We start from the raw sequence: 12189 nt of genomic DNA, 5'->3' as shown, positions 1-12189 counted from the left end.
CTTTCTTACAAGAAAATACATTATGTAATAAACTGATAATTAAAGAGGCTGTTAATTCTTACCCTGTCCTGCACTTTGCTTGCTGATTTGTAGTCAAAACTTTCTAGTAGCTATCTCTAATTTTCACCAGCTTTCCTTACCTGAACATATTTCAACCTTCTGTTTTGTTATTCTTCTTATAAGGGTATACTGCTAGTCTAACTTGAGGCAGTGTGAATCTAGAAAGGCATCTAAGGATCAGGGAAAGAAACTGGAGCTTGAGAGGGTGAAAAAAAGGTGCTCACAAAGCTGTGTATGAGTGGTGTGGCCTTAGGGAAGAAGGGTACTTGTGCTGGGAAGCTGAGCTTTCTGAGTATGCCATTTTTTTTGAAACAGTTCCAAATTGAGCTGTAATTTTAAGAGCCAATTATTCTGACTTACTTTAAACCACCCATACCACAACCCTGTCTACTTCTGAAGTAGATGTAATAATTTAGTCTTCTGACATTGCAGGCACTTGCTAGACCTTTTTTATCATTGTGTCCAAAAGCAATCAAAATGTCTTGCTGAAAGCACTAAAGAGTATACTAAAGCTCCCACTTCTGCTGCTACAGATCTGTAAAATTTTTCACTGAAAACAGACCTCTGCTTGCTCAAAAGTCTAAAACCCAGCCAAAACTATGGTGATTTTATTATTTGCATTCCAAAAGCATCTGAGATCAAGAGTTCTGTATGATACGCATGGTCCAAAACCAACAACAAATTTGTCATGACCTCTTTAAAATGTGATTTTAAAGTCTAGAGGGAGCATGGGAAAACAAATGGGGACTGAACATAGAGATGGAGCAAAAGGAAGCAAAATAATGCAATATAAAATAGCATGCTAAATAGTTTGACAGCTTTCCTACTGGTGTTTTAAGCAAGCATAAAAGCACAGTAGTTTTTGTGAGGACTGATCATGTTGCTGCTGTCACTGGAATTAAAAGCACATCTTTGTTCTTAAGCTCTGCCTTCAAGTGATATCTGACCAATAGTAGTACATCCTGAGGCACATGTTAGATTTGGAAGTTCAGCTTTATGGACTGTCTTTTATGTTGCATGTCTTTTGGGCTTAACTAAAGACACACTGAATGTTGTTAATCCTCAAAATCTGGAAATATGCTCTGAGGTCAGTGAAGAGCTGGACGAGTTCCAGCAAAAGCTCTGCTGTTCTGTGTTACTGTGCTAGCTGATGCCCTTTTAATTTGCTACCCAGACACAATATATGAGCAGATGAAGCAAATGGCAGCATTTCACAGGAAAATACGAATCAAGCTTTGCTTGCCTTCTCTTGTTCCCAAGAAAGTAGTTCGGAATGTTATGCATGCAATATCAGATCCCTGAATTTACTCAAATGAAATTTCTTACACCTTTTTCTCCACTATTATTCTGCTACAAGATTGCTTTCAAAGCCTTCTTCTAAAATGAATAGAAAATACACTAAAGGATTTCTGCAAGCAAGCTTCTTGCTTAATTACTTATTACGGTATTCTGAAGACTGGGGGAGGTATTGCTGCTGAAATATTCGTTAAAAAATATATTGTTAAAAAAATAAATTACTGCCTCAATTCTACTTACTGAATTTATTTTTTTTATTTTTTTTTTAATATTGGATCACACAATTGTACTTGTACCTCTGCATGGGATAGAGTAGATTCAATCCCTGCACATGCTGCAGTGGGCAGGTGTTCTCCTAAGTCTTAGGTATTTCTAGGTTTTGGGAAAGCCTGTTGTCAGCTGTAACAATCCTAAGCTGCTAGAGTGATGACTTAAGGCCATAGACATAACTTGAAGCAGCCACTTTGCCCAGCCCCTGCTGTGTTTCATATATCTAGTTTATTTCAAGAGTGGTTCAGAATATAACTGAAACAGAACCCAACAGCAGGAAAAAACCCTTTTTATTTAGATTGTGTATGTCAGATTATGATTGCATTTTTTAATTGCTTTCATGAAAGTTATTTTGAATCCTTTTAATAAATGTACTATTTCTATGATATATTCTGGTTTTTTTATTTGATTTGGTGGGCTTTATTTTGTTTTGTTTTTTAATGAAGTCCCACATAGCCATACAAGGTGGCTGACAATATCTGGAAGTGAGAAAAAGTATCTTTACACTTTTTCTTCCACTTCACTATCAAATTCTGTTACATTAGTCATTCTTCCATCTATATGGTATTAATAACACCAAGTTAAAAACATAACTGAAGACACATTTACAGAGATGGTGCCAGCATTTTGGTTGCCAGTTGCATAGAATTTTCTTTTCAGCCCTCCTGCTTAAAGTGAGGTCTGTCTCAGGTAATTTATCTTTAATTTATATTCAATTTTGAATAATTTGGTTTTTTATACATAAATTCATATGCATATTTAAAATAGGTTGTGTAAACCATGCCCTCTTTTTCAACCTTGGCTGGCCTTCTGACATCTTTGTGATACACTATGCATCTTCCTGGGATGCTGAGTCAGCTTTAAGAATTAATCATGTTCACAAGTTCAGCTGATTCTTCTACCAGTATATATGTTTTGGATTACCTTTATCACTAGCCCTGTACAGATCTGCTGGGAGAGCTACTGCTAAAGTATTCTCTCTTGTCAGATACACAAGAGCAATTAATAATTTAATTTGCATTTCCTGAAAAAACAAGCAGGATTGCTCCCAATTAACACTTTTGTTAATAGAAGAGAGCACCATAATCAGCTTCCACCTAAACTGTTATTCTTGTATGGACTAGCCAAGCTGGCCTTCCTATAGTGACCTAGATTATAACAAGGACTGCCTTATCATTTACCTTTTTCAGAGCTCTTAGTTGTTTAATGGGTGCCAACAGTGGTAGTAAAGCTGTTCCTTGCTACATCCTTGCAGTAGATTAAGGTTGGAGTCCAGCCCATTAAGTTCCTTTGAGAAAGTAGATGTTGAGAAATTATTGGTGTCCAAAGAGAAGAAAATGGCTGAAACATGAAAGCTTCAGAATCTTTCAGTATAAAATCCATGATTCCCTAATAAATGTAGTAGCTGCCATCACATACAATGTTGCCTTCTCTTTAACATTATGAAATTTGTTAGAATGTTTTTAACATTATAATGGCTTTAATATTTAATACTTTTGTCTGTATTTGCACTTTATCATACCTTTTTATCAATAAAGTAGGTTCTGATATTAATTTTGTTCTTCTGGTATAGATTAAAGAGCATCTCGCCAAGGGACAGAGGATGTTGGCTGGGGATGGTATGTCCCAGGTAACCAAGACACTACTGGATTTGACTCAGAGGAAAAATTTTTATGCAGGCGACCTTCTGATTTCTGTGGAAATTCTCAGAAATGTAACAGACACATTTAAAAGAGCAAGCTATATTCCTGCATCTGATGGGGTGCAGGTAAGAGATACATTTTAAGGTAACGTTTCAATTGATGGAGTTTATGTCAGTATACTGCGTGTCACCTATTTTACCCACAAGGAAATGAAATACTCTGACTGAATAAACATTTTTCACATGAAACTAAAATGGAAATGTAAAATAGGAAAAGGCTTGGCTACGTTTAGTGAGAGAAATAAGCAAAACAATGCAGCAAGTGAAAAATGTAAAATTCTTTCTTTGCAACATTTATTTTAGTGTCTTTTTCTTACGATGTTTGATTTGATTTGATTGATGTGTTGGTATTTTTTTGCACTAAGCAATTCAGTAGTGTTGTTTGTCCTAGTTTATTTCTGTTCAAAATCTATCCATGGTATTTAGTTATATAATTCTGACATTACTTCTTAAGTTCAAATAAATAAACTTCATTAAAAGTGCACAGGAGTGATGGATAGTACATTTGATATGAATTTTCTATTACATGTGTTAGATTAAAACTTCTTGTGCAAGAGGCCAATTAAAATACTGTCAGAGCTAAAGCTACTATGCTTACTTGAGCATAATGGGCTGTACAACTCAGTGTGTAATGTTTATTAAAATAAGTATTTCTCAGAATTGGTACATTTTTCCAGAGTTAAGTTTTCATAAGCCTGCTCTTAATATTCAGTTTTCTTGATTTTCCAGAGTTAAGTTTTCATGAGCCTGATCTTAATATTAATTTTTCTTGATTTTCTATGCATGAAGAAAAATTAACTTCCATAATAAACCCACGTTTCTTGTTGGCCAGCTGAAAGGAATATTTTTTGAAGTTCTTTCATGCATTCAGCAATCTGAAAGCCCAGAGTTACTTCATAATTCACAGCCACTACAGAAATCTGGTAGAATAAACTTTAAAAAACTGCTTAGTACAAGTGGTTTTGTTCATGGGCTTAGCAGATCAGGTCATTTGCAGTTTACATACATTAGAGAGAATTTGACTCTTTTCCCTCTAATGGCAGTGCCAAAAGTTCTGTTCATTTCAGCAATGTGGAACTCTTTCCAAAATTTGTAAAAGTATTCTGGCAGAACCTGGCAAAATGATTAGTACTATTTTAATATTTTTGATTACTCATTTTTAAGTGAAGAAAAGAGGAAAGGCCATATTGTGAAGGAAATAAGGAAGGATTTCCCAAACCAAAGAAATAACTGTATTTCATGTTTGGATGCCTAAATATAAAGAGCTTTTAAATCCCAGGTGAAAAAAAAAGGCAAAGAAAAAACAAACAAACAAACAAAAAGATAAAAAAATTATTTACAAATTGCAAGCTAAGGTAAAATCTTAAAACCAATCCATAATGTTCAGGAAAGTAAGTGAAATTAGAATTAAGCATATGTTTTGCACAGTGGATATATTAAGCAGTGTTCCTGTTTCTGACTTCTGTTGATATAAAATGAAGTCCTGGCTCAGTAACATCAGTTCAAATTTTACTGTCAATTTCTGAGAAGCCCAGATTTTTCCATATGTAAATGTATGTCATATGCTCCATACTCTGGAGGATCATATTTAATTTTTATTGTCACTATTTCATATTTTCATGCTTTCTAGACCATGATCAAAGTGAGTGACAGAAAAGTGAAAATCAAATTAATTTGCACAAAAATACCAAGATTATTCTTTCTGAAGAGACTCTGTGTGGTGTTCTAATTCCACTCAAATGTTTGCACTAGATAAAAGGTAGAATTTCTTAGTGTTATTTCTTTCTTTTAAATAGATTATTAGAAAAGCATGAGTGAGGTTTAAAATTCCTGAAAGTAGTAATTTATAATTTTGTGTGATGTCAGAACAGTATATTATGAATTAAGGGTAGTAGTATTTTTTTTAAGGTCCATACAAAACCAACACTTCCACTTTCACTAAAACTGAGAAAGAAAAAGTGTGTATGTCTGAGTGTATTTGTTTCTTATACATTCCATCCATTTAGATAGTCCCTCAACTGTCTATAATCTCTGTCTTATAGCCAGTCTGAATTTTCATGAATAGTACCAGAGATGTGATTCAGAGACTCCATACAAAAAGAATGACCAGAATATTGAGGTCAATTTTGAAAGTTTCAGGCTAATTTCTCAAAACAAAGATGCCACTGCCTGATGTGCTGCATAGAAAATGCCACTTGCTTAGGCAGGCAGATACCAAGAGCAAAACAAAGCTTCTAAAGTATGCATATCTAGTGCCAAGTTATTCATTATACGGCTGGTTTTCTTTTTGCATATTTAAACTTTTTTTTTTTTTGCAACAATATTTATGTATACATTGCATATACAGTGTCAGGCTATGTATGAGGCAGTTAAACAGGGAAGTTATCTTGCATCAGGGTATAGCAGAAATAACAGAATAGCAAAAGTAACAGACATATAGCAGAAACAACAGATACAGCAGAAATAACAGAAAACAAAAGCCACGCAATTATTCTACAAGCAAGATCTTTCTCTTAATATGAGAATTATTTCAAAATACACTGCAGGTACACTAAGGCTACAAGATAGCCACGTTACTATTACTTGTGTAAGAACTCTACCTGGAAGATAATTAAAGTTTTATATAAGCATAATATAAGTAACATTTTAGAACACTTTCCAGAGCTGGTTTAAGAGTGCTTGAAGTACCTTCTAAGGGCAGGACAGCAGGAAAAGAACTACCTTTCAGGAGAGAATGGCAAAGTAACTTGTACAATCCCCTGATCCAGCGACCAGCAGGAGACAAGGTTTCTCCCAAAGAAGTTAGAGTGGTATAATCCCATCTATATTAGCCACAGGGACCATTGCCATCAGTCAGGGATTAACAGGATTGTGCAATGCTTTCTTCCCTTCAACTTCCCCCTTCCCTCCCAACACACTCCATATGCTGAAGTCCAAAAGTGGAGGTGACTTAAGGCTATCCATTAATTCCTTGTAGGAAGCAATTCTTCTCTAGCTATATAAAGGGATTTATGACAGCTTTATGCCTGCAGAGAGGGTCAAAGAATTTGTACTGCAACAGAGAGCTGCAGCCATTGTATTGCAGAAAAAAAGATTGAAAGGAAGGAAATTAAATAAGGAAAACATAATTGTTCCTGACTGTAACTGGAATTATCCTCAAAAAAACCTGGGAAAAAATAAAGGACTTCAAAATTCGGCTCAGGCCGTCACATTTTCTGTAGTGGCCAGCTCAGTAATACATAAGCCCTGCCTTGAAAGGAAGGAGTTTGATTCTACAGGGAGGTCCAGTGTTTACTGCAGTAATACCACCAGATCACATCCATAATGCTTCTAAAGTTTAGCCTTCATACTGTCAATAATTTTACTAAAAGGCAATGTTATTTCTTGCAGCATTAATGCAATGAACTCCATCCTCATAGGAGAAGGAAAACTCCTATCTTCAAACCGGGGCTGATGGATCTCATCTAGCCTTGTAAGGTCTTCCATCTAAGAGAAGGACACTCTTACAAAACCTATGACCTGAGGACTTTGCTGTCACCATCCCAGCTATCTAGGCCATGGCAGATAAACCTCATGTGTAAAGGGTGGGGCCAGTTCTGCACACGCTGTGCCTCACCTAAAAAATCCATTGTGCAGGCTGGAAGGGTTTACTCACACTTGCAAAGCCCTGTAGCGACAGGTGAGGATCGGAACGGCAGGTGACAAGGTGCACTGGAAGCTGCAGGTCCAATCATGCCTGCGGGTGGTTCGGGCCTTTGGTCGCTCGAGGTTGATCCGGGAGATGACAGTCTTGTGCGGAATCTTCCTGATTGCCTATGCAGCTTTTCTCCAAACAGTTTTGCCTATTCCACTTGCCCTTAGTCATCGTGCTTGTAGTAAGTGTGGGTAATGCCCTTCCCAAATCTTCATTCGCAAAGCCAAGCCATCAATCAACGCAATGAACAAGAGAATAGTCAAAATAGGTGAAAGACTTTTTAACCCCTAGTATCCTGTCACATTTTTGGCATGCATCTCATATCTGTTCATTGTTGAAACAGCAAAGCCATTTAATTGTCTCTGTTTAGTCATAAAGCAGTGGTGTTGCTGACTGGACAATCTTTATGCATCTCAGCCTCCACAGCTACCATGAATATGATATCAGGCAGAGTTAGAAAGAGAGAAAAAAAGAGTATCTCAAGAAACAAGATGTTCTTGTCACTGTGTTCATATACATCATTTATGGTTTATAGGCAAGTACAAAGTATATATTAAATAAGATATTGCTTATCCTTTAGTTGTACTTGAGTCTAGGATTATTTATAAGCTTTTTCACGTATATTTCTGTTAATTATTGGTCATTTAAAGGCTTTCATGTAACTAAAATAAACACAAAATTTAATGAACACGTTATTAGCAAAACCATATAATTTATCATCTGCAAGAAACGTTTATAACTCCTGAGTGTATTTCAGTCAATCTAGGCTACTCTCAGATATATCTCATTACACAGACATGAATACTTTTGCAATTAAGGCTTAAACAGTTTCTGCAGGGAAATCAGTGGCTAAAATGTAGTGCAAAACCAGCTCCTTAGTATGATAAATTATCCCACACTGAGCTCCATTCTGCTCACAAGGCTGCTGCTGGCACCCTAACAAATTAAAGTTAGCTAAAATTTCAGTCCACTGCATCTCCACAGTATTACACTTGAAAAGCACAAAATTACCATGTTTCTAAAAGTGTTTTCCTTATGCAAAATCCCCCTCAGGCCTACTCTTCACCAAAAGCATAACATCCTAGAGTAGATGTGGTTGTAGTGCCATGAAAGTGCTTTGGCCAGTATAGTTTATTTTACTCAAGGGACCAGTAAAGCTGTACATCTTTCCTAGCTGAAGTTGCATTTACACAATTATCATTTGCCAGCCTGGTTAAACTGGCAAATCCTTTGTAATGAATACTAAACATAACTCTTTTCATTATGCTTTATTTTGCTACCAAATACTTGAAAAACAGTAAAGATATTCTTGGAGTATATGCAATACATAGCTACATTTTTCTCTTACTATCTTCAGCTTGACTGGAAACTTCCCTTTTGTGTCACTGCAAATTGGATCAAACCATGATAATATTTTTCTTTTATGTCCTGTCATTAATCCCAGTCATCCTCTCCCAATGCATACTCATTATTTGCTGAGCCATTTCCTTTCTTTTCATGGAATTTCGTGTTACTGAAGCTTATGGATATTTTGCTGTTGACTTCAGTGAGAGAAGAATTGTTCCCTTATTAACGTACAGGATTATTTTGCCCATGTTCACCAAGGTGTCAGTAGCCTCTATATTAAATTTGAAAAGTTACATCAGTTTTTATCTGTGTCAATTTTACAGTTAGCATAATTAATTTCCAAATGATGAGGCAAAGATGATGAAGCCTCTCACTTGTCAAGGAGTTAGTATTAGGACTAGATTAAAGTGAAAAAAATGAGTTTATGTAAAAATAATTTTCATGTAAAAAATAGTTGTCATAAGTTTGCTTAATTTTGTATCCTACAATATTTTACTTATATGGTTGTGAGACACGTAGAATATCTGTGATATCTCATAATTTGAAATTAACATTTTTGCATGCATAGCCACAGTATCCATAGTACTCCAAGTCTGGAAGTTATTTCTGCTCTCATTTCAGTCACTGTGCAGTAGAATGCTTTGTACTTTCATTAAGGTGAATTAAAGTTACTTTTCACTTAAACCTTATTTAAGCCCTATTTATCTCCCCAAAATGGCTAAAAGGTAAGGGCAGGTGAAAGAATGACCGTTAATCTGAGTTCCAGTAGGGTCCTATCATTGGTATTCCACTTTAAGATTTTTTAGAGGTTGCAAGGATCTTAATTGCACTTTTCAGCTAAGGTCAGTGGAAACTACATGTATCTTTTATGAAGGAACAGATAAATTGTAATTGGCAGGGTGTAGGTAAAATTGACATTCTGCACAAAAAAGTGATATGGACCTGAGAAGAACTGACTGCATAAATTCTTATGTTTTAAAGATGAAGAAGTTGAGAATACAAATTGGTAGAGAGAGCAGGCAAAATTAGAAAGGAAAGTTCTCCAACTGTTTCATTGGAAGAAAGTGATTGTTAAAATGAGTGATTTAAAATCTAAATTCCGTGAGGTTTTTTTCTGTATTTGGGTTTTTCTTTGTTTCTGTTTGAATTCCTTATAATTAATGAATAGGAGAATCAAATAAAAATTTAACAGTTTAAGGTAAAAAACCCAATGAATTTATTTATTCCCTTTCTTTTGAAATTACTAAAACAGAGGCAGATGTAACTTTTTAAAAGTAACGTGCACTTGGTTTCACATAGCATTTACCAATGAAATACCATTGTATGCCCTATTTGCTGTCATTAAGGATCATAATCATGTTTGGAATGACTAATGACCCTGAGCCTGATGTTTTCTAAGCATACTCTATTTGCAAAATAGATGTCTAGTTTCTGGAATAAGAGCAATTTGAAAATAGAACACTGTGACATTTTGAAGTTTAGCAAGTTTAAAACAGTTCTTGTTTTATGCAAAGCAGTACTATGGAGCCTGTTTATATAGCCAGAAATAAACAATTAATTGTAAAATATTTGTGCCATTGTATTGGTCTGATATATTTTTTTATATCTTCCACTGACAGCAAAAAGGCTGCAGAATTGCATCTATAATAGAAAAAGGAAAACTTTCTTAATGGCAGTTTAGGGATATGACTGCTTATGCCATGGAGGATCATTTTACTTTGTCTTTTATTTAATTGATTTTTCAGAACTTCTTTCAAATCATTAGTAATCTCTTAGATGAAGAAAACAAAGAGAAATGGGAAGATGCACAACAGGTAAGATTTGCATTTTCTAACTCATCAATTTAAAAAAATTGGAAACTGTACATATTATGGCATTCACTGTAAGAGAAGCCACACATTTTTTCGGTAAATGATGACAAAATGAAACGTATGGTTTCAAAACTCAGGTTAAACATACACCCAGCTGAAGGAGAAAGGAAATCCTAAGTGAGACAATATTTTGGGAATAAATGATCCTTTCCAAAAAAGGAGCAATTCCAGGATCCGTTAGCTAGTTCCTTATATTTCCTTACAATTAAGAATATAAGGCACTTCTCTTGAGGAACAGAATGCAATTTTCATTGCATTCTATGGGATTGTTCATTATGTGTTTCCTTTTGGTGTAATGAAGTATATACATACGAAAGCTGTAAAATGCTGCAAAGGCCTGGCTGCAATTATTCTTTTATTAACAGAATATATAAGAACTCGCCTAAAAGAACTCATACAACACCACCAAAGAACTTACAGAAATTTAAACAATAGACCTTCTTTAGGAGCTTCTATTTAGGAGAACAGTTGTAATTCTTAAGATTGACAAATTTCAGTATTAAGTTAAAGAAGATGATAACACTTTACAAAATAGTATAACCTAACAAAAATAATTAATTTAAAATACAAAAGTTTAAAATTCAAATTAAAACTTTTTTTTTTAATTCTTCTGCTTGGATAGAAATATTTCCTGCATGCTTATACCAAGAGCATTATAGGGTAATGTTAATATTTTTGTTCATAAACATGACCATAGAACTATCAGAGTTATTCAGACACAAATAACAATGACAATGAACAGATAATTACGTACAGATAAAAAAAACCAGAGGTAGTCAGAAGGTATTCATTAGGTTGTTTTGGGGTTTTTTGGCACGAAAGTGCTAAAGGCTGGACAAGATTTCCAAAAGAAGTATCCTTATGAGCATTCCGCTTTATACTATTCCTTAGACATCGACCTATTTACCACTGTGAAAGGCAAGAAAACAGCTTACACAGATCTTTGGTCTGCCCTTGTAAGGTCATTGCCACTGTATTAAACAGATACTTGAAATTTCTTCATTTTTAATGGGGTTTTTAGTAAATCATTATGTGTTTAAAGGCCTTTGAAACTATTTAACTTCAGTTTTGTAAGTTCATCTTTCTGGCATGACTAGGAAAGGGAAGAGCACGACTTTTCACCATTCGTTCAAACCTTGCAGTGGACATATGATGCTGCAGCTGACACATTGTATTTTAGCCAGGAATCATATTTTTCTTTTGTTGTTTTTCTGTTCCTGTGTGTAAGAACCAGCTACAAAACCAGACAATGTCATTTTCCTTAGTGATGGAAGCAGCAAAATCACATGCATGTGGGCACTTTCCATAAACAGCACCAAGATATTAACTGATATTAAGCAATTATTTCAGCCCATTAATGAACAAACAGGGTACTACTCCTTATGTTATCAGCCTTGTCTTCTTCTACCTCCACCCTTACTCATGCCATGTCCACCATCCACAAAGATCAGGTGATGGCAGCACCTAAGAGGTAATTATGAGAATGTGGAGGTAAGAGACAGAACAACAAATCTCCAGTTACCTTCACTCATGGCTGCTGGTAGAAGTTGTGTTGAAAAAAGGGAAAGAAGTTATTTCTGCTTTTCTGTAGCTCCTTCTCTCTGCCTGGTAATTCATTGTCTCACAGACCAGAGTACAAGACTGGTAGGCAAGCAGAAACACAAGCAAGCACCAAGATGAGCTGAATGTAGGAATAGCTGCTTGGTGACAAAGATGGGGAATTCACTAAATCTCAGACTACTCATGCGTCTCCCACAGAAGTCATGCTACTGGTCTTATTACTCTTCATTGGCAGTTACACAAGCAGACTCTAAGAAACTGTTGAAGCAGGCAGCTCTTTATACCAGCTAGGAAGGGTGAGCTGGATTCTTAAGTACTCCCAAGATTCATTTTTATTTTCACTGTTGAAAAAAACAAGCAAACAAACAACAAATACCAAAACAACCCCC

General features: G+C 35.3%; 1 protein-coding gene across 1 annotated transcript in view; it reads left to right on the top strand.

The window, feature by feature from the left end:
• The window catches only part of ADGRB3 (adhesion G protein-coupled receptor B3), a gene marked incomplete at both ends in the record, with an annotated part of 464924 nt that overhangs the window by 219970 nt on the left and 232765 nt on the right, over nt 1-12189 (top strand). Inside the window, 2 exons of the mRNA XM_080614849.1 lie at nt 3200-3394; nt 10115-10183. Coding sequence (XP_080470975.1) covers nt 3200-3394; nt 10115-10183 — 264 coding nt within the window. The remainder of the gene's footprint in view (nt 1-3199; nt 3395-10114; nt 10184-12189) is intronic.

This window comes from Psittacula echo (genome assembly GCF_963264785.1).
Source record: "Psittacula echo genome assembly, chromosome: 4".
Classification (NCBI taxonomy): Eukaryota; Metazoa; Chordata; class Aves; order Psittaciformes; family Psittacidae; genus Psittacula; species Psittacula echo.
Note: the sequence above shows the minus strand (reverse complement) of the source record. Positions and strands in the feature narration are given on the sequence as shown.